Source organism: Podarcis bocagei, assembly GCF_964188305.1.
Source record: "Podarcis bocagei genome assembly, chromosome: 5".
In the NCBI taxonomy this organism is placed as follows: domain Eukaryota; kingdom Metazoa; phylum Chordata; class Lepidosauria; order Squamata; family Lacertidae; genus Podarcis; species Podarcis bocagei.
The window spans coordinates 13,883,048-13,905,903 of record NC_138129.1 but is presented as its reverse complement, the minus strand read 5'-3'; the positions used below and the strand labels follow the sequence as shown (position 1 = coordinate 13,905,903).

Sequence of the window (22,856 nt, the reverse complement as noted above, 5' to 3'; positions counted from 1 at the left end):
TGTAGTGTTAAACCTTGTGAGGAAAATTTATAAGCACCACCAGATGTCACTGTAACATAAGAAAATACTGTATAGGCAACCTATACAGTAGTACACTGCAGCTTTTAAGTACATTTGAGGAACATTTCACTCCAAAGAATTCTGGGCGCTGTAGTTTGCTGGGAATTGTAATTCTGTGAGGGGTAAACTACAGTACCCAGAATTCTTTGAGAGGAGGGGAATGTGATTTGAATGTGTTGGTGACACACTTTTTTTTTGACATGCATCATTTCACAACATAGTAATTCAGTTGTACTAGTAAACCAGGGGTTAAACGAACCCCTTCCCAGCCCCGGAGCACGGGGAGTGTTCATGCGACACAACTACACGCTGCAGCCGACACTGACATGTCGTGACAGTTTGGAAAGCTGTGCTCTAACCAACTTAAAACAGCCATTCCCCCTTGTTCCCCCCTCCCTACAGGAGGGGAAACCTCTTCTAAGATGGGGCCTGACTGCAGGCATCATCACAAATCAAAGTGAGCTTTTGCTTCAGAACTATGTTTAAAATGTGCACCTACATGCAGACTTAACTGATTACATGCCATACAATTAATCAACTTTCTTTCGTTGGGTGATGGCCCCAGATATCTACCATATTTTTTGCACCATAACACTCACTTTTTTCCTCCTAGAAAGTAAGGGGAAATGTCTGTGCGTGTTATGGAGCGAATGCCTGCGGGTGGGGGGGGGATCTGCTGCAGTCGTGAGCAGAGGATCCATGGTTCCCCTTCCTTCCCTCCTCCGTGGTTACAAAGCATGGATCCACATGGATCCTCAGGATTTTTGCATTGGGCTACCCTAAACTCACTGTCAGATCACATGTCTGTGGCCACAGCATGAACCACAAAAACCATATATCCACTATTTCATTTAGAATTTTTTTTATTGTTTTCCTCCTCTAAAAACTACGTGCGTGTTATGGTCTGGTGCGTGTTATAGAGCGAAAAATACGGTACTTATTTAGGCAGAATGTACTATTTAGTTGATTGTCATCCTTCCCATTTTTTAAACAATTCTTTTTATAATAGTTGAAAATGCTTTCGGCACCGGGGTGGTTGGGGCCCACTCACTGACATCACAGCTTGCTTGGTACAAGGCACCCTGAACCAGGCACCATGTTATAGATCTGCGCAAGCTGTTTTCATGCTTGCAACAAAACAGAGAAAGTGCATCTGTAAATACTGTCTTTGCTACCAGTGGTGCCTGTTACCTGTTGGAATAGTAGGGCACAAGACAGGAGACCAGCAGTCCAGTGGCATAGCGTGGGGGGTGCAGGGGGGGCCGGCTGCACCGGGCGCAACATCTGGGGGTTAGGGTTAGGGGGCGCAAATTACTTGCCTTGTCCCGGGTGCTGACAACCCACGCTACACCACTGCAGCAGTCCATGAAGCCACTTTTAACATATTGGGGAAATGTACCTATGATTTATATATATTAGTTATCTCATAAGCCAGTCCTTTAGGTGACAATCTATTTGAAAAACAACAAACCATATTTGGCAAACAGACCACACTGACTTTTGGCTGGAATTAGATGCGGTTGTTGCTTTCAGATTTTGCAAGAGTAATGAGGGACAGTTAAACAAAAAGTTTCCATGAAGACAGATCCCAAAGCCTTGCGCAAAGTAAGTTTATTTGATTTTGTTTTTTGACAGAAAAAGCTGATATTTATTCAATCTGACCAGAGCATGCTTGAGGATACGGGGGCGGGGGAATGATATTTGTAACAATATCATATGACCTTCAGACAATAACACAGATGAGTGATACAGTTCAAGGCTAGGTCTGACTTGGAAGAAAACACCTGCAAAGTTCATAAATAAATAAATACACCAATCAGTTTTCAGCCATTCCTGAGAACGTGGCATCTTACAATGGAAGTACAACAAATAAATCCTGTTTCATTACTTATTTTAAGGACATTTGAATGTGACTCATTTCCATGCTTTCAGATCTTAGAAAGTTATGGTCAAAAGCACCAGAGCAGGGGAGAACGAATACATAATTCAGTATCATTGTACAAATTCAACCAATAAAATGGTTTAAGTATGCACACAACTTGCTTTTTAAACTTCCAATTAAATCACACTTGAAGATAAACTGAAGGTATACATACACATTTATTATCAATGTCTTCTGCTGAAGAACATTCTGTGGAAGAGGTCAGGACATTTTCTTTTTTAAAAAATAGTATTTATTGAATTTTTCCAATAAAACCAAATTATATATTCCAAATTATACAAATTATCCAATAATCAAACAAATCCCAATGTTATGCCTAATTATAAATTATTATTATTTTTTAGCTAACTTCCCATACTTTGAGATTGGAGGGAATCCTAATCATCTCATATTTCTACTGCATTTCAAAATATTACAATAATTCCCTTAATACATTCTGATGTCAATCCTTCATTATTTTCAACAGTCTCTGCTTTCATTCTGCAAGTAAGTTTAAGTCCAAATAAAATGTTTCTGTGTGGATTTTATGTCTTTATTCTTCTTCTTTATAGTCCAAATCTGTAGTCCGAGATTCCCCCCTGTAAATTCACATCCTCTCTTCACAAACTGGTGTTTCTGCTGTATCGGTCCAGGAGCCTTCCACTGCAGGTAGCTGCCATATTGACAAACAGTCCAGATAAAATCAAATCATGGCGTCTGCCCAGTGTTGTTCCTTAACCAGCTGCTATTCAAACATTAGCTTTTCCCGGGGAGGGGGGGTTACCAAGTAATCTGGAAGTATAAGTATCGAGAAGTAAAATGTTAGAGGTTTCCCCCCCACCCCATAGCAATATAATTTGATTCAGCTAGCTGATCAGTCCACTTTCGGTTTCACTCATGGCAGGACGTTTTCAACTGCCTCACCATAACCTTATTCTGCTTTCCAGATCCCCATGTGTGTTCTGATGCATAACACAGAGATTGCATGTGCATGGGTCCTCCCCATTCAATCCAGAGGAAGGTGGTGCTTTGCAGGCATGAAATGATGCCTCTACAGCCCTGGTCTTCCACTGAAGCAAATGCAGTAGCCCTTGAGGACCAGAGAGCTCCATGTGTTCACCAGTCTCCTGAGACCATGGTTTAACTATACTGTGGCCATTTTAAATGTAACGTAACACATGGTTCTGAATCAGTACTTCCCTGAATTGGATTAATCATGCTCCTATCCCCTTAAAACCTGGGGAAAAAGCCTGGCCATCTGTTGGAAGCACTGTAGGCATTCAACTCTGGCCTTTCCAAAACAGCTGTAGAGCAAAGTATTGCCTTTGGTAAGCTTTACCTGTTTTAAGGAGATTAAAAGATATTTTGGGTGCTTTGGAGTATGCCAAGCAAAGAGAGGACTAGAAATACAAGTCAATGAATGCGTTGAGGAGCAAACTAAGCTCCGGGATAAGTGGAGGGCTCATTCCAAAAATCTTAGTGGCGCCTCCATTACTAGTTCTGCATAACCTGTTGCAGAACTTACACGTCGCACTTTGCTTTCTCCTCTCCTGTTCCATGCCTTCAGCTGTCAATGGCACTTGGCAACGAAATGTAGAACATCATGACATCACAATTTGAGTTAAGTTCTACTACATATTATGGAGGGAGAGAACCTGATGCATGATGATCATTTGTAGCAGCAGCCGCATGCTTACTATGAAGTCTTGCTCAGACCTGAAGATGTGATCATACAGTCTTTGTGCCACATTGGAAGTACAGCTCAAGCTGCTGCCCACAGATTTGGTGCATGGTGGGAGAAGGGAGGAGTTATGTTGTACAAGCCGAAATCCTTTCACAGACTAAGCAGTTTAGTTTTATACGACCCAGAGCATCAAAGGATTGGGCTTCTCTTGTGACTGTAATGCTTTTGTGCATGAAGCTGCTGCTGCTATGTCAAACATCAGCTATGCTGATCCTTATTCAAATTATGTGCAAAATCATCAGGATCTTTCACTTCCAAGTATACACTTAGCTTTGCTGGAAGGACCCTTAGAATCCTAACATTTTCAGCTCCCAACCCAGAGTGGAAAATGGTCAGCCATCACCGAGGCTGAGAAAAATTATGGAGCTCAGAGATGTTTTGACTTTGCATAGATAAAGCTTGCTGGCTCAGTTTTAAGCCGACAAAGACTTTGGAAGGAAAACACTGCCACAAACACAATGGCAGGAACTGCAAACTAGCTGCTAAACACGGCAAAAGGCTTGACTGGGTTCTCGTTTGCTTGTTCCAGGATTACGCAGGAGCAAATCCTTCAAAGACAAATGAAATAAATAATTTGTGTTTTCTTCAAACTTTCTGCATTCGAAAATAACCAACCCTTTGACTAAAGACCAACAGAAAACCCTTTGCTGTAGTGAAAATACTTTCTGCTGGTATAAGATCAAAGGTGATGAACTCTTCGAATGTGCGGCTTGAGCAATCTAGCCATGAATATTCCTATGAGGAAGCCAGACTTCCTCCACAAACTACTAAATCAGTGTCAACCTCACAATAAAGCTCTAGTGCATATGGCAACACATGCTTTTGTCATTAGGAGCGAAGGTCCTGCCATCCACCTTGCTGTGCATTTCTAGTCCAGGGAAATTCTACCCCAGCATCTTTGGGATACTTGGATAGTGTGTTCCAGATTCATTATCTGGCTTATGATCTACCCTTACCATGTAAACACTTATCCTGTTTGAGCAGGGTCTATTTAGCTAGGTCTCCCACAGACCTGTCTGTATTCCTTTCATTCATGCCTCCTCAGTCTGATCAGCTGACAAATCTTCAATGGCGCCTTCTCTTCACCCTGCCGTGCAACTTCCCCCATGGCTCTATCGTAGGAACATATGAAGATGCCTCATCTTGAGTTGGGTCATTGGTCTATCTAGGTCAGTACTGTCTACTCTGACTGGCAGTGGCTCTCCAGGGTTTCAGGCAGGAGTCTCCCAGCCCTACCTGGAGATGTTGTGGATTGAACGAGGGACCTTCTGCATGCAAAGTAGATGCTCTACCACTCAGCTGTGGCCTGACAGTCATGGTACAGATATTCATCACCCCCAAGGTTCTTCTCATACGACTGTCCCCAAAACGATGCATTCCCATTCTACTTGAAGCTTCCCTGATTAAAGCAAATAAATCTCTGTTTCTCCAAATGTCGCAAGTCTGCCGTATCATTTTAAACAGGGGAGAAATTCCCGTGAGTTTTCTGCATGTATTGGTGCTTATAAATGCATCCCTGTGTGGCAAAATCGAGATGCAATTATGGCAATGGCAAGCTTATTTGGAAACAAGCATGTGTTGTTTTTAATATCTGATGTTTTATAATTTGTCGGAAGCCACCAAGAGTGGCTGGGGCAACCCAGTCAGATGGGAAGGATAAGAATAATAAATTGCTGGTACTGTTGTTGTTTCCCACCTCACAACAGCATTTTCTTGTAAAGAACAACAACTGAGAAAACTTAGCTCAACAGGAAGGAAAAGGGTTATTGCCTGGCCACTTCAGAACCAGATATTTCAAATCAGTGTAGGAACAAGATGGGGTGGGCTTTGAGCAGGTTTTTATGGGTGTACCCTGAAAAGCAAGACCCTTTCCCCACTGGCCCCTGCAGTGGGAGTCACCACTAGGGATGGGGCACTTAGCTTCCTGGATTGTGTTGACTGGGGAGGGGTGAACCAGACCTCTGACACCAAGTCCAATCACAACGCATGGCAAGGGAACCAGGGAGGAGCCTATTTCTTCCTTCTCCACAGCACTTGAACTGCTATTCCAGCTCTTTGCCACACAGAAAGGATTGCCAAGCCCCACAGCAACAAGAACAGCAAACTCTGCTACTGCAGCGTTATTTAAATTTACACGGCGTTTGCTTTGTGCCATTTGCGTTTAGCTTCTTATCCGCTGAAACTTTTTTGGCAGGAACGTAATTACCAGCATTCCCATTCTTTTTAGGATTTGGGCAGGCGTGGGCTGGCAGCCCCTTGAGAGGGACAGTTGAACCATGGAAGGAAGAGGGTTGCTTGGGTGGCCGGATGTTGCCAGCTCCCTGGATCATAGAGCTACTCTCAAAAGGATGCTTACTGACCAACGGCTGCTTGGCAGTAGGCCGCTTTTTGGTTTCGCCTCGTGCTTCACAAGGCCGCCTGGGGCGAGCTGAGAAGCCACACGTCGCTTCAGCCGTTCTCAACTGACCTTCATGGGGAACAACCTGGCTGGGTCCTTCGCCATGCAACTCTCTTCTGTGACCCTGCTGGCCGGAGAGGACTCTTGGAAAACCTTCGTGGACAGTCAGTTGTTTCTGCGGAAAAGGACTGTGCAACGGTTTGTTTTTGCCAGGGCTTTTTAAGGTCCGGAGGGAACCGGGAGCAGTCTGAGGCCTTGTCTTGGCCGCCTTCCCTTTCTCAGCCTGTATCGTCTGCATCTGCAGCCATTCCAGCTCCAAAAGCCGGTCGACGTACTTCTCAAGCGTCCCCGACGGCTCTGGCCGAGTTTCTGGTTTGCATTCCGTGTTGACAAATGCCACCAGCCCTTTCAAGTCCCAGGTGTTGAAAGGGGGAGGCAGGAAGTCCGGGTAATAGTAATCAGGCTGCTTGAATTTTGTGTCAAAGAGGTGTTCAAAGCACAGAGGGTCAATCTCCTCCGCTCGCAGGTTGAGCTCCGGCGGGGTGCAAGGCGAAGGGGGAATGGGGATTCTCTCCGAGTCAGAAAGGTCACTGGCGCTGTCCTGATCAGAATCGTCTTTCATAAACCGCATGGATTCGAAGTCAAGAAACATTGCGTCAGCAGAGACGCTTTGATATCCAGGGCCGTAGGGGTCTGCTTCAGCTGAATGCCCTCCAGAGTTTCTCTCTAAATTGCCTTTTTGCTTGCAACAAAAACTCTGAGTCAGCCCATCTTCTGCGCCACTGGAATCACTCCAGGAAGCATCCTTAAACACAGAAGGGATTTTGCTCCATCCAGCCTCGTAATACTTTCTGACCAGAGGTTCCTTTTTTAACCTTGGTGCTTTGTATGAAGAAGTGCAAACATTTGTTGTTCTAGGCGGGAAAAGAAATAATATTTAGTCTTTTTTGTTTTTTAAAAAGTCATTGCCACAAACGTATGATTGCAGACCAAGCACAAAAGGAGAAAAGACAAAATGTACAAAGACATAAAGATGGTGATATGAACGAGCTAGTTATAAAAATGTTCTATAAAGCAGATAGGGAAGCTGCAAGCCTCCAGATGTTCTTCCCATCACTACCAGCCATCATAGCTAACAATAAGGGATGATGGGTATGATTTGTAGTTCAGCCACATCTGGAGAGTCACAGGTTCTCCATACCTCTTATCAATCATCTTAATGGCATTTCGTATTGGGTGGTCTTTATTAAAAGGCATTGGAATGGTCTGTAAAAGATTGCTTCTATTTCCCGCCCGGTTGCCACTGTAAACAGCGCTACTGTTTAGACAGCCTATTTACCCACATCGAGGTAGAAAACTGCTTGAATATCTGTAAACCCCAATATAGCAGTATGAAAACCTGATGTGGGAGCTTTATACAGTAGAAAGCATGAAAGGAGAGGAGATACTTCCTTTGAATTTTGGACACGTATACCAAAAATGAACACTCTGGTATATCTGCCATCTGAAGCAGCAGGGGAAGCAAAATCTCATAAATGTTTTCATAAAGGCAGGATATTAAAGGCTCACCCTGATAAAGTGATACCAGTCCAGGCACTGAGTATTCTGTACTCCTCCTACATCTGATAAGAAATCATCTGCAAAAATCTTAAATTTACAAGGCAATCCGATACTCAGAAGTAAGCCTCATTAAATTCCCCGGTAAGTGGGTTTAGCATGGAGCCAAAGTGATGTCCTTCAGATCATAGAATTGTAGAGTTGGAAGGGACCCTGTGAGTCATGTAGTCCACCCCACTGCAATGCAGGAATCCTGAAGTAGGACTTACTGAAATTCACTCGTCTGCACAGCTCGTATGGTTGCAAAACTGTCCCTTGCCTCAACTGGCCTACTTACCTGTAAAACAGGGATGGTAAACATATGGCCCTCCAGATGTTGGTCCACAACTCCCATAATCCCTGGCCATTTATCATGCATTGGCTAGGGCTGAATGGAGTTGAAGTCCATCATAATCTTGGGCAGAACGTATTGTCAAACATATTGCTCTGCTTTCCTTTGGACCACATCAGAGAGGCAGAGAGGAGGGTCTTATCTTCTGGGCAGCCCAGGACCTCCATACGCACTCCATACCCAGGCTTGTGCCCCAGGGAGGTCACCTTGGGGCTGATAACACAGCGGTTTGACTTCACCCCTGCAGACACACTCCATTGTCTCTCAAGACAGACGGATGACAACGACGACAACAACAGCAGCAACAACCTAACGGTATGATCCTAAGCATGTTGGCTCAATATTAAGTCCCACTGAGTTACATGGAACTTATGCCCAAGGAAGTGTGCATGGACTTGCAGCTTTTTCTGTTTAACCCCGCAGCCACCCCCTCGTTGGGAAATAACTCATACAGAGACGCGGATATTAGCTTCATGTTATTGGGCAAATTTGGCCACAATTTTATTAAATTAAATTACAGAATATGAGCGGTATTGGCTTAGGCATTGATTGGACCCGACTATATCTGACTCAGATATACGCAGGTGGCGCTGTGGGTTAAACCACAGAGCCTAGGACTTGCCGATCAGAAGGTCGGCGGTTCGAATCCCTGCGACGGGGTGAGCTTCCGTTGCTCGGTCCCTGCTCCTACCAACCTAGCAGTTCGAAAGCACAAAGTGCAAGTAGATAAATAGGTACCACTCCGGCAGGAAAGTAAATGGCGTTTCCGTGCACTGCTCTGGTTCTCCAGAAGCGGCTTAGTCATGCTGGCCACATGACCCGGAAGCTGTCTACAGACAAACGCCGGCTCTCTTGGCCAATAAAGCAAGATGAGCGCTGCAACCCCAGAGTCGGTCACGACTGGACCTAATGGTCAGGGGTCCCTTTACCTTTTTATATCTGACTCCTGCCCAGTGTGCAAGAAGTCCGGTAAGGGTAAACCACCGGTAGGGTAAACCATTGTTGATGCAAACCAACTCAAGCTCCCCCTGGTGTTCCCATCGGGGTCGTGTCAAGGCTCTAGCCCCCAACCGGGCTTCGGACAAGATCAACATCCTTGAATTCCTTTAATGGAATACCCTTAAGCATGGAGGGGCAGGTGATGGCCACACCTCCCCTCCCCCACATCAGTCCTCTGGCTCGCTCCTCAGTTTAAACGCCCCCGGCCACACACCCCGGCCAGCGGATTGGCTGGCCAGGCTCTGACAGAGCCGGGATTCCCGGGCAAAGGGGGACAAAGTCCCCCGCCCCCGGTGAGGAGGGGGTGACCACGCTGTCCACCACAACTGCTCCCCACTGGGAAGTGGAGCGGATTTACTCAACTTCTGTTTACTTCTGTTACTTACTTTAACTTAAACGTAAACTTACTTAACTTAAACTTTAACTTCTGTTTAACTTACTCAAGAAAACTGCTTCTAATCTGTTTGCAACACAGCTCAACATCTCAGTGGCGTAGCTAGGTGCTTGGGCTCCCGGGCCGACACATGCTGCCATTTTGGGCACCACGGAGCCTGCAGGTGCCCAAGCCACCGAGTCACTTCCAGGAGAGGCGCATGGCTCAGGCATCCGTAGGCCCCACGGTAAGTGCCGCCCCCATCTATTCCTCTGCAACATCTTTCTGTTCAGCTGAGTTTAACCAGACTGCAGCATATTAAACAATATTTCTAATGATTTACATCTTTTTATAAACAGTATGGCTAATGCATGCTAATTTGGATCTAAAATTAAATGCTGGCAATTATATTAAAGAAGGAAAAGCAGATGCGAAAGAAACCGATGAACACTTCTTATTCGTTCTGGGCAAAGCCCATTGCTGAAATCAACGCCATTCAATACGTTTCAGCTAAGCTGCATGTTTGCAATTGTGAACATGTGCGTTGTCTGGATATGTGTTCCAAAAAAACTTCCTGTTTCAGGAGCTTGTCTAGTTAGCATAAACATTGAATAAGAAGAAAACCTGCACCTGGCAACTTTTGACTATGTGATGAAATAAAATGCATGCTTTAAGATAAACAGGAAAAATAAAGGTGACATGGTTGCCTTTTCAAATATGGATCTAGCCCACAGCTGCTGTGTATTGTGGTTATGGGGATAAAAATCAATGATTTTTTTAAAAATAATAATTTAAAAATCGGATTTTTTTTTAATTTAAATCGGATTTTTAAAATAAAATGCTTTTGGAGGAAAAATCTTTCTAAAGATAGTTTTCTATTTAAGTTACATTATAGTCCAAAGGCTATTCATCAGGAAATAAGGATTTGTTTTAAGTTTTTCATGTGTGCTAAAACTCAGTCTAAGTTTTGTTTTTATTTAAATCGTTTAACCACATCAGTTAACAAACATGGATACATATGCTATAATGTTGTTTTAGTTAAATTGTTTAAATTGTTATTAAGCTAATGATTATTTTTCTCCTTCCAATAAAGTACAGCAGAAAAGTTGACAATAATTTCATAATTACCTGCCTTTGTATTTCTAATAGTGTAACCAAATCAGTATTTTTTTATATAACTTTAAAAACTACTCTGAAAATTTATTATTCCAAATATGAAACCTTCATCTGGTTACAAATATTAAGATTATACCAGCAAGAACGAACCTTTCTGTAAAAAAAATGATTTAAATCAAGTCTTACTGACTAGTGATTTAAATCATGATTTAAATCGATTTGATTTAAATCAAATCCACCCTGATTGTGGCGCTCTTCCCCGAGCTCAAAGCTTGTATTACACATACAAATGTGATCCAGATTTTCTGTTCTTTAATAACTTCTTCCCCAACACTCCATGCTTCAGTTCCTTTGCCCTTCCCTGCAAACCAACCCACCAACCTAAGGCCACTTACAATTGTTTTTATCTGACACAAGTTCATCCGCACATCAAGCTCCCAGCATTGATCATCCATAAGTGGCAAAAGGTGAACAAAAATCACCAGCATATTGCCCAACCAGTCGGTAGTTTGGAATAAACATTCATGTCCTATTCCCAGAACTTTTCAAAACTTGACCATGCCAACGGTTGTGTTTCTACCTACGCAGTCTTCATTCGTGCATGCAATGGGCTTGTATATCACATATATACACTGCCAAGAGAACTTTACCTGTTTTGTTGGAGATTTTCACAAAGCTGGTTTTTTTCTTTGTAGTGAAGAGTTGTCTGCTTGTGTTCTGTTGCGTGACAGGAAGTCTAAGAAAAATCGAGTAATGTATAGTTATAACTCCAGTAGGAAAACCAGAGAATATGTCTGCCCCCCCCCCAAAAAAAATAAATTGCTGCCGTGAAGCGTAAGACACTTTACCTTTTCAGTAGCGGCTGAAATATTTTTGCCAAGTCTGCTGGGAGAAGGTCTTATATGTGGTGGCGATTTCTTGATTTCCTTGGCACTTGGATGGCTCTTTCCGCCACTGGAACTAGTAATGATTAAAAAGAGGACTATTTTCAAAGGATTTTTTTTTTTAAAAAAAGAAGAATATTTTTTTTCTGTTTGCAGACATTTCTAACCCATTATAGAAAGCTCTTCTAATTCTCCTGCAGTTGTTATTCATGTGTGATTACTCCTATGAAATTTTAAATGTGTCATTTCCATTAGCTGAAATCCGTTACTGCATCTGTTTTACTTAAGTGTGTGTTTGGGGCATGGACATTTATTAGACATTACCCATAGAAGAATGGCAAAGACTTCTAAACTTGTGATTTCTAATAGCAATTTTTAAAAAATGAAATACTTTTTTAGATTAGAAGGAAAGATAACTATTTTTACATTTTGGAGCACTAGAACTTAGACTTTCCAGGTTGGCAGATACTGACATCTACCTTACAATCAATTTAAAAATAAAATAAAATTTGAATCACCTGTGTTATGTTGTATCTGGTATGATTTATAAAGTTTCTGGGCCCATACTCTCAGACGGTACCTATGCCTTTAACTAAAGATGTGGTCCACTCCAGATGTTGTTAAACTACAACTCCCATAATCTCTGACCACAGGTTATCCCCACTGGGCCTGATGGGAGTTGGAATTCAACAAAATCTGAAGGGCCACAGCTTCCCCATCCCTGATTTAACTTCTCCAAGGCACCAAATGAGGACTCAGTCCAGGCTTCCTCAACCTCCGCCCTCCATATGTTTTGAGACTACAATTCCCATCATCCCTGACCACTGGTCCTGCTAGCTAGGGATCATGGGAGTTGTAGGCCAAAAACATCTGTAGGGCCAAGGTTGAGGAAGCCTGGTCAAGAGTTATCCTTCTACAACTTTCCCACAGCTCTTAGCCGTTCCTCCACTGCCTGGGTCTAAAAGGAGCGCCTGATTCTGTCTCGCTGGTTTGGAACACTGGAAATACAGGTGCCATCTCTGGGTTAGGACCTCAGAAGTCTCTGGTCTGTGGTTCAGCTCTCTGGTTTCTGCATTCTGGTTAGGAACTGTGTTGCCTCCTGCTCCTACTTCCTCGGCTCTCTCTGTGCTGCAACCTTGCCAGCCATTCTGGGAGCCTGCTAATGTTTAGGCAAGAAACCAAGCAAATGGAGGGCAATCATCCATATTTCTGATAACCAGATGGGCTTCCTTGATCCAGCAACTACCCACAGGCCTCTCTCTGGCTTGTGACAATGTGCCACCCCCATATGCGGTCTCTGGCAATTGCTGTAAATCTAGGGACGACCTATCCTTTTTGCTTCTCTTGGCTCACTGGACTAGGTTGCCAGCATATAAATGTGGGGGGAAAGGTGGTGGTGTTTAGACAGCCAGTGGAAACAGATCCCTTATTGTGTTAAGTACAGGTGTTAAGTACTTCCTCCACCATTTGATGCTGCCTGTGTTAAGAGACAAGGAAGAAAAGGGATTTTACAGGAGATGTTCAAGATGATATAGAGTTGGAAGGGACCCTGAGGATCATCCTGAAATGCGGGAATAGATACAGTTATCCCTTATGGGGCTCGAACCTGCAACCTTGGCATTATCAGCACTCTAACCAACTAATCTAATCCACGAGGAAGCAAATGCTGGTGTTCCAATAACACTACTAGCTATCGAGGCAGTGAATAACTATCATGTGCCATGCACTTCGCTATCTCTTGTGGGATGTGAGGATATTTGTACAACAATCAGAAATACGTGCTCTGCATTCCCATCACCAAAACAAAACAAAAACCTGAGTAAATGGTATCTACTCCGTTTTGGGACGGAGACGGCTCTGGTTGCCCTAACAGATGATATCCGTAGACAACTGGATCGAGGCGGGTCAGGACTGCTGATCCTTTTAGATTTGTCAGCAGCCTTTGACATGGTCGATCATGATCTTCTGGACCATCGCCTTGCAGACGTGGGGATACAGGGCATAGCCCGTAACTGGTTGTGCTCTTTTATCTCTGGTCGGGGACAGAGGGTGGCACTAGGGAGGGAAATGTCGTCACGCCACTCCTTGGTGTGTGGAGTGCCGCAGGGCGCAATTCTCTCCCCAATGCTTTTTAACATCTTTATGCGCCCCCTTGCCCAGATTATCCGGAGCTTTGGGCTGGGCTGTCATCAATATGCTGATGACACTCAGCTCTATCTACTGATGGATGGCCACACCAACTCGGCCCCTTACACACTGACCAGATGCTTGGAAGCTGTGGCTGGATGGTTTCGTGGGAGCCGATTGAAACTAAATCCTTCGAAGACAGAGGTCCTATGGCTAGGTCGGGATAGCATGGGGATGAGGGACCAACTCCCTTCTCTTGCGGGGGCCCAATTAGTGCCATTGCCTTCCGTTAAGAGTTTGGGTGTAATCCTTGACGCCTCCCTTTCCATGGAGGCGCAAGTCACAGCAACAGCCAAGGCGACATTTTTCCACCTTCGCCGCATCAAGCAGTTGGTCCCTTACCTTTCCCGCCCCGACCTTGCCACAGTGATCCATGCGACAGTCATCTCCAGGCTTGACTACTGTAACTCGCTCTACGTGGGGCTGCCCTTGAAGCTGTCCCAGAAACTCCAGCGGGTACAGAATGCTGCAGCGAGGCTCCTCACAGCGTCTCTGCCATGGGAGCATATTCATCCAGTGCTTTTCAAGCTGCACTGGCTCCCGGTGGAGTACAGGGTCAGATTTAAGGTGCTGCTTTTGACCTTTAAAGCCCTTCACGGCCTAGGACCCTCGTACCTACGGGACCGCCTCGCCTGGTATGCCCCACGGAGAGCCTCAAGGTCCATAAATAACAACACCCTAGTGGTCCCAGGCCCTAAGGAAGTTAGATTGGCTTCAACCAGAGCCAGGGCCTTTTCAGCACTGGCCCCAACTTGGTGGAACGCTCTGTCTCATGAGACCAGGGCCCTGCAGGATCTGATCTCTTTCCGCAGGGCCTGTAAGACAGAGTTGTTCCGCCTGGCCTTTGGATTGGAGCCAATTTGATTCCATCCGCCCCCTTTTTCTATTTTATTTTCCTTCTCCTGCAATGAGGCTCCATTTTAATATTTTAATGTTCCATTATTTTAATGTTGTATTTTATTTTTGTTTTTAAGTTGTAATCACTCATCTTGTTTTTATTATTGCTTGTAAGCCGCTCTGAGCCCGGCCTTGGCTGGGGAGGGCGGGGTATAAATAAAAAATTATTATTATTATTATTATTATTATTATCTCTCCTAATTACAATTTGCATTAACTTGCATTTTAACGACAGGATACTAAAACGTGATGTCACAGGGTGCAAAATTCAATTACGGAATTCCCTGCCCAAAGACATTTTGATGGTCATTAGCTTAGAAGTGGCTTTAATATGAGATAAGAGAAATTCACAAAGGGTATGGCTACCAGTGACTGGTTTTCCCAGTAGTGATGTACGGAAGTGAGAGCTGGACCATAAAGAAGGCTGATCGCCGAAGAATTGATGCTTTTGAATTATGGTGCTGGAGGAGACTCTTGAGAGTCCCATGGACTGCAAGAAGATCAAACGTATCCATTCTTAAGGAAATCAGCCCTGAGTGCTCACTGGAAGGACAGATCGTGAAGCTGAGGCTCCAATACTTTGGCCACCTCATGAGAAGAGAAGAAACCCTGGAAAAGACCCCGATATTGGGAAAGATGGAGGGCACAAGGAGAAGGGGACGACAGAGGACGAGATGGTTGGACAGTGTTCTCGAAGCTACAAACATGAGTCTGACCAAACTGCGGGAGGCAGTGGAAGACAGGAGTGCCTGCCGTGCTCTGGTCCATGGGGTCACGAAGAGTCGGACATGACTAAACGACTAAACAACAACAACAATCAGTGACTATCTGCGAAGTTAAGTGCAGTATACTTAACATGAAGTATACTCCATGCAGTTAAGTATACTCCATGTTCACATGCAGTATGCTGGGGGAACAATCAATCCTGGAGGGCTGTTCCCTTCACATCCTTGTAGACTTCCTGGAGGCATCTACTCAGCCATTGTGGGACTGGATTAGACCCTTGGTCTGATCCAGCACAGCTGCTCAGCCCTACTTTTATTCTTTTACTTTACTAGCCCTTTTGAGTCTTGAACCCTATATTGCAGTTTGCTACTTGAAATAAACGTCGGCTCGCCGTTCTCATGCAGTTTGTGGTCGCAGGCTGAATTTAGAGCAGCTACGCACACAGAAAATGGCAGCAAGATTTAGGTCAGTATATATACCCTCCCCCACTCCTACACTTTGAAAAGAAGCCATGGAACAAAAACCGTCACACCAACGAAAGTTCACAACGCTGGTGGATTGAAAACAACCTGGGGGGAAGCAGCACCAACGGGCACCTGAGTATTTGAAAGCTAACAAGGTGTGATAGTGTCTTACCTGATTTATAAACCAGGGGCTTCACCCACCCCCTCAAAAAACACATTCACACACAATGTGAATGTGTCTACTCAGAAGTAAGCCCCATTATACTACATGAAACTTACTCCCAGGTATATTCGATTGCAGACTTTGCTATCTATATCCCTGTTCCAAAACAAGCATGGTACCTAAATAACAACATACGCACGTTCAAGTGCGATGTCAGAATGATATCACATTTATTCTGAACTATAAGCGCATAATGCAGTGTATGTCTTATATATCGATCAGTTCATCTTGATACCGGCTTATATCCATGACATATTTTACATAAAGAAAAGGGGCCATATTTGAGCTTTTGCCACAGTATTGGTTTGCGACACAAGGAAAGCAAACTTGTAATAGCTATTTGCATAGATGTGGAACAATAAATTTAAAACGTTGTGTGTGTGGGGGGGAGAGATGCATTCTAGCCTCGCTCTTTCCCTGAACTTCATCAACCAGCCTCCCATCTGCATATGCATCATTTCATTAAACAGCGACGCGTTTGCATGCGCAGAACCGACTGCTTCCAGAACGAGAAAAGGGGGGAGAGATCCTTACGTTACCATTCCTTTTCCTTCGAGGATCTCATGGACCGGAGCTTCGTTTTGCAGGCTCCCTGCGCGCAGCGGAAAGGGATACTCTCGGATGCCAGGTCCCATTATAGGCGAATGGCTGCTTTGGGGTTGTCGTTGCGGTTGCTTTTACATCGGCTGATGCGCGATCCTACACCTTGCAGAATCGGATCCTCTCTCCAGCATCCTTTGGTGCGCCCAAGGCAGAGCAAGGAAGCGTAGGGACGCAGGGTCTCTCTCTCTCTCCACTTCGCAGCCTCCGGTTGCTGCAGTAAACAAACCCCATGCATTCCTCCCAGGCGCTCTCTCCGTCTGTCTCTCCACGTGACTTCCCTTATCATATCAGTGAGATTTAATCAGCCTTCTCTCCCCAGTGGTATCAGAGTCCGCGGCGCGCGCGCGCACACACACACACACACATCAACCCGGACTTTGCACAAGAGGCAACTGCATTATTTATCTAGCCGCGTCTGCAGATCCTTGCAAAGCCGTCCACAGCCGGGATATGGAAGCAAAGCATTCCCCCCCCCTCCAACCCCCCCCCCCAGTGCTGGTTAGGTGGGCCATTGAAGTCGCAAGGCATTGTGGTCTCCCGGAGGGACTTCCCTGTGCGGAGGGAAGAGACCATCAATGACTGGAGGGATGCAAAAATCCTATCCTTGATTTATGATTATTTTGCGATCGTCTGGAAGGAGATGAGGTGGGAAAGGGTCTGAGACCTGGAGAGCCCCATCCCAAGGGAAGCGGGGAGAAAACGGCTTTGGAAAGGCAAATAATAATAATAATAATAATAATAATAATAATAATAATAATAATAAAAAATTTATTATTTATACCCCGCCCATCTGGCTGGACTTCCCCAGGCACTCTGGGCGGCTTCCAACAAAATATTAAAATGCAGTAATCCATCAAACATTAAAAGCTTCCCTAAACAGGGCTGCCTTCAGATGTCTCTGATTTATTATTATTATTAATTATGTATTAAATTTGTATACCACCCTATACACACAGGTCTCCGAAAGCATGATGGCATCAAGGCAGCCACAACTCTGGTTTCTGCTTGTGAGCCAAAATAAAACTGCTTCCTTCTCATCCTGGAGCCTACCTGTAAATTGTTGGTAAAGCTTCAGGAGTAGGAGTTGGGTGGGTGTGTCGGTGTTGCAGGAGCAGTGAAACCCCCCAAGGGGTGAAGATACACCCGCCCCCATGTGAACAGCAGTGTGCCAACGGAGAAACAGCACTACTGCATTTTAAGGTACTAATGAAGAAGAAGAAGAAGAGTTTGGATTTGATATCCCACCTTTCACTCCCTTTAAGGAGTCTCAAAGCGGCTAACATTCTCCTTTCCCTTCCTCCCCCACAACAAACACTCTGTGAGGTGAGTGTGGCTGAGAGACTTCAGAGAAGTGTGACTGGCCCAAGGTCACCCAGCAGCTGCATGTGGAGGAGCGGAGATGCGAACCCGGTTCCCCAGATTAGGAGTCTACCGCTCTTAACCACTACACCACACTGGCTTTAATGGGCACATACCCTAAGAGTTGTGGAGAGCTCAAAACCTTTCAGGCTCTTTTGAGACCTTTTAGGTAAAGGTAAAGGGACCCCTGACCATTAGGTCCAGTCGTGGCCGACTCTGGGGTTGCGGCGCTCATCTCACTTTACTGGCCGAGGGAGCCGGTGTACAGCTTCCGGGTCATGTGGCCCGGATGACTAAGCCGCTTCTGGCGAACCAGAGCAGCGCACGGAAACGCCGTTTACCTTCCTGCACTCTGACGTGCTTTCGAACTGCTAGTTTGGCAGGAGCTGGGACTGAGCAACGGGAGCTCACCCCGTCGCAGGGATTCGAACCGCCGACCTTCTGATGCATTGCTCCAGTCCAAATTCTGTAATTGTTCGTATCATTTTTATGCTTCCTTTCTCCTCCACGGGCAGGGTGTCCATTCCTCTGAGTGAAGGGCAAGCTTCCTCAGAGGTTTCTAAGCAGAGGTTGGGTGGCCATCTGTCATGGATGCATTATCTGAGATTCCTGTATTGCAGGAGGTTGGACTGGATTTGACCCTTGGGGTCCTACAGGATGTAGTCCCAAGTCTGGTTTAAAGATGGGCCTTTTACCAATGGGCAGGAACGGCCTTGAATATATCCACCCACACTTAGCATCTGGTCGGCTGACTGTAATGTTAGGTCCATCGTCCTCAGTCATTTTCTCGTGGGGGAAACACAACTATTCCACTCGCTACCTTACTGAAAGATTAAGAAAGAACATATTTTGTTTTGGAAAAACTTGCCCCATGCCAAAGTGCCAGGCGACTCTTAACCATTATTTGGGGTATGTTAGGCCAAATACTGTAAAACCAAGGTGGTTAAAAGGCTTTTTAGTAGAGGGAAAAATTAAGATATCCACTTGGTGGCAGCAGCGAACCTAAACAAGAAGGGGCGGGTTACAGATGGGTAGCCGTGTTGGTCTGCCATAGTCAAAATAAAAAAATTCCTTCCTGTAGCACCTTAAAGACCAACTAAGTTAGTTCTTGGTATAAGCTTTCGTGTGCATGCACACTTCTTCAGATAAGCACACGAAAGCTTATACCAAGAACTAACTTAGTTGGTCTTTAAGGTGCTACAGGAAGGAATTTTTTTATTTTGAAGAAGGGGCGGGTTGGTTTTCTTGTTAGGAACCGAGCGATTGCTTTTAAGAAACGAAATAATAATAATAATAGCCACTGATGCTACAATGTCAAAGGTAAACCAGGGAGAATAGGCAACACAAGTAGGAGGTTAGCTGCCCGACGGTGCATTCCGGAGGATGTTTCCTGGTAAATAAGTCCGTTGAGCTAAATAGGACACAATCCCAGGCAAGGAATTCCGAGGATGGGGCACGTGCAGCCCTGTGGTTGCCCTTCGACTCCAATTCCCATCGGCCAACGGCCAGGGATGATGGGGGTTGTAGTGCATGCAAATACCGAGAAGCTCCCATCCGCACCTACTCAAAGCACAAGGCGGAGGTAGCGGCGATGGAGTTTCCCTTTCAGTTTTCTGGGCATTCGCGCCCCAGCAGAAAGACATGCACGACCACCTCCACAGGACCCTGGTCTCCGCATTTCGTTGCCACTGGCTCCACCCAAGACCTCCACGTTGTCATCCGAGATTACTCTCGGGCGTGCTTGCTGGGGCTTGATGGGAGTGGTAGTCCAAAACGCCTTACTACCCCAGGCTCGTGTTCTGTTTGCCAGCCAATGCAATTTTTGTTTTGCAAAATGTCCCTCTCCAGCTATTTCCCCTCCTTTGCTCCACCTTGTTTTTCCCCTTTACGCTTCCTCTCTGTGCGGTGCATGCTTCACCCCACTATTCCCCGTGCTGCTTTTGCTTTCTTGCATTTTTGACTCCCATTCCCTCCCCGCCTCCCAGGGAGTAAGGGCAGGAGGAAGGGCACCGTCGGCTTCCCTCGCTGCTCGCGCGCAGCCGCGGGCCGATTCCCTGCGCGCACGCGGAGCCGCGGGGCGGGCACCCGGACGAGCGGCGTGGCCGCAGCAGCTGCCAATTGCAATGTCCGGGCGGGCCCTAGCGTCACAGAGGGCGTGCTCCCGCTTCACCCCGGTTGCAAAGCGGCCACATCTCTATCTTTCCCCCTTTTTTACGTCGGAATCAGCTGGGCAGACGCAGGGAGCGACAAGATCCGCTAGCAACCGCCTGCCTGCCTGCGTCGCTTGGAGAGCAGCTCGCTGGCCGTGCGCGCCTGCCTGGTGCGGAGCGAAAACCTGCCGACCCCCGTGCAATCCACGCCAGGGGCGCGCGGGGCCGGGGACAGCCAGCGCGCAGTTGGATGTGGGGTCCAGAGTCGCCAAACGCGGACTCCGCCTCCAGCCGGAGCCCCCATCCATCTTCCAGCAGCAACGACGCCCCAGCCGACAGCCTCCAGGCTCCCATCGCTGGAGGAGGCGGCCTGCAGACTCCCTCCAGCTTGTCCGACAGTTTCGACTCCCTTTCCCCGAAGCCCAACAGCCTCCAAACCCCTTCCAGCCCAGGGAGCGCTCTGGGTTCCTCCAGTATCCAGAGCGACAGCCTCGATTCCCTGTCCTGCTACCCAGACAGTTTGGCATCTTTCAGATTCCTGCAAGACAGCCTCAACCAGGGTGACAGCCTCGACTCTCTCAACCTCTACCGCAGCAGCCTCCGGCCTGTCTTCAGCCTCTGCGACAGCCTGGACACGTCCAGCGTCCAGAGAGACAGCCTCCAGTCGGTGACCAGCGTTTGCGACAGCACCCAGGCCTCCAGCATCCAGTGCGACAGCCTCGACTCGCCCTGCAGCCTGTGCGATAGCCTTGAGACGCCTGTCACTCAGCATCATTGCCCTGGGTCCTTCAGCGTCTGAAGGCTTCCTATCACTAAGTGCCACCTCCCCAGAAGCCGCTCCTTAAAAAGCAACCACTGGGCCCTGCCGATCAGTGTGTCTCTCTGCCTGGAGCCTTCTCCATGTCTCGGCAGAAGCTGTCGGGAGGAGGGTCGCTGCCTGCTCAAGCCGCCCGGCCGCCCGAGCACATGGCGCCAAGGGCCCCTCGGAGGACTCCCAGCTACCTCTCTGACCTCTACCAGAACATGCTGTGGGAAGAAGAGGCCCGGAACACGGAGAGGAGGCGATACCAGCATGGCGGCAGCACCACCAGTCTCCCGAGTGTCTCCATCTCTGAGGAGACACAGCAGAAGCATCAGAGCGCCGTGGCAGCAAGCTGCGACCCGCACCTTAGGCCCATCATGCGCCGGCGGGCCAGGTCCTTGCCTAGCTCTCCGGAGAGGAGGAGGAGTATGATGGCTCCGTGCCGCGTCCCGGGGTGCAGCACCCGCCGGAACAAAGTCCGCTTTGCCGACGCTCTGGGCCTGGATCTGGCCGAGGTGAAAGTGTTCCAGGTGGGGGAAGATCCCTCCATCCCTCTGCACGTTCTCTCCAGGCTGTCCATCAATTCCGACCTTTGCTGCAGCAGGCTGGACCTGGAGTTCACCATGCAGTGCCTGGTGCCTGACTTCCAGCAGCCTGCGGACTGCGAGGACTTCTACAGCCGCCTGCAGCGGCAGTTGGTGTGCCTCGAGCGAGTGACCAGCTCAGATCTGGGTCTGAACGGCACCGTCCAAGTGGTCAACCTGGCCTTTGAGAAGCAGGTGGCTGTGAGATACACCTTCAACCGTTGGAGGGGACAGCACGAAGTCATTGCCCAGTGGCATAGCAGCGTTCCTGGGAAGGAGGGGCAGGCCCAGGCGGATGTCTTCACTTTCTTCCTCCCCGTGGCGCCGTTCCTCCTCCAGCTGAGCTCCGTGGTTGAGTTTGCAGTGCTGTACCGAGTCAACGGGCAGGAGTACTGGGATAACAACCGAGGGAAGAACTTCGCCCTCACCTGTCGGAGTCACGAACTCAAGATGCCCAGGGAATGCGAAGAGAGCTGGATTCACTTCATCTAAGCAAAGCGAGGAGATGGGAAGAGCTATTTGCAGTTCTCCGGCCCTGTCCCCCTTTGGCATTTCTCTCCTTCCAGAGGCACCAAAGAAACCCTTCGGAACGGCACAGATCCTTCGAAATAAAAGAGTAACAAGTGATCGGCACAAAAGCTATTTATAGAAGAGAGTTAAAAGGATAAAGGGCTATAGCCTACACTGAGTTGTAACCAAATGCTTAAATCACTGCGGAGAAGACGCTGTCAGGAGAGCCAAGCCAATTTCTTTTATTGCTTTGTATCAACTCTTGCAGCAGACTACGAAATATATATTAGGGTATTTTCAATCATACAAATTATTTTTTCCACTTTTTGACACTGGCTATCATGTTGCACTTCAGTCAATGCACTTTTGCACTTTTTTGTTTTGTAAGTATTGCTCTTGATGCTTTACAGCAGAAAAATGTCTGCACTGGTCCAAGACACTGCAGGGTCTTGGCTGCAAAAGGGATGTTAATAAATACAACTGATGTTTAAATAGAAATATATTTTTACATTGTATTTTATAACGCACACCTGACAGTGTCCCTGTGTTAGGCATTTTTAGTTCCTAAAAAGGTTTATTTGGAAGAGGATCGCTTGTTGCGAAAGAAAGACAAACTGCGGTTTTGGTTTTGCTGGAAAATTCCTCTATTTTAAAGTCGGAACATATTTGTAGGAAGGAACAGCAGCCTATGCAGAGCTGCTTCTTTCCTTGCTTGCTTTATTTCGCAGAACAGTTTTGCACTTTTGTAATATATGCCATCTGAGGATAATGGAATGCTGATCAAATCCTTATCATGCAGTATTGCTGGAATATAAGATATAGGAATGCGGTTCATCTATACAGCTTAAGACAGCCAATATTTGTAAAAGAGAAATAATGCTGAACTTTACAAAAGTAAAGCATTCTCT

At 46.5% G+C, this 22,856-nt stretch overlaps 2 protein-coding genes across 5 annotated transcripts in view; one reads left to right on the top strand and one right to left on the bottom strand.

Moving 5' to 3' along the window:
* Positions 1 to 1,656: 1,656 nt before the first annotated feature.
* On the bottom strand, positions 1,657 to 17,036 carry FAM217B (family with sequence similarity 217 member B). 4 transcript variants are annotated; one of them, XM_081196394.1, is made up of 6 exons: positions 16,475 to 17,036; positions 11,408 to 11,519; positions 11,210 to 11,295; positions 3,321 to 7,037; positions 2,157 to 2,215; positions 1,657 to 1,844 (listed from the first exon to the last, which is right to left on the bottom strand). In XM_081196394.1, exons 1-4 carry the CDS (start codon positions 16,573 to 16,575, stop codon positions 5,846 to 5,848), a joined length of 1,491 nt encoding a protein of 496 aa, XP_081052520.1. In that variant the 5' UTR covers positions 16,576 to 17,036; the 3' UTR covers positions 1,657 to 1,844; positions 2,157 to 2,215; positions 3,321 to 5,845. The 4 variants fall into 4 exon arrangements, with proteins under 4 accessions (XP_081052520.1, XP_081052518.1, XP_081052519.1 ...); XM_081196392.1 differs by having other exon boundaries at positions 1,657 to 2,215; XM_081196393.1 differs by lacking the exon at positions 2,157 to 2,215.
* Positions 17,037 to 18,283: 1,247 nt separating this feature from the next.
* Positions 18,284 to 22,856, top strand: part of CDH26 (cadherin 26) — a 58,452-nt gene continuing 53,879 nt past the window's right edge. The window contains exon 1 of the mRNA XM_081196097.1: positions 18,284 to 18,370. Within this exon, the coding sequence (XP_081052223.1) occupies positions 18,347 to 18,370 (24 nt within the window). The 5' untranslated portion in view covers positions 18,284 to 18,346. The remainder of the gene's footprint in view (positions 18,371 to 22,856) is intronic.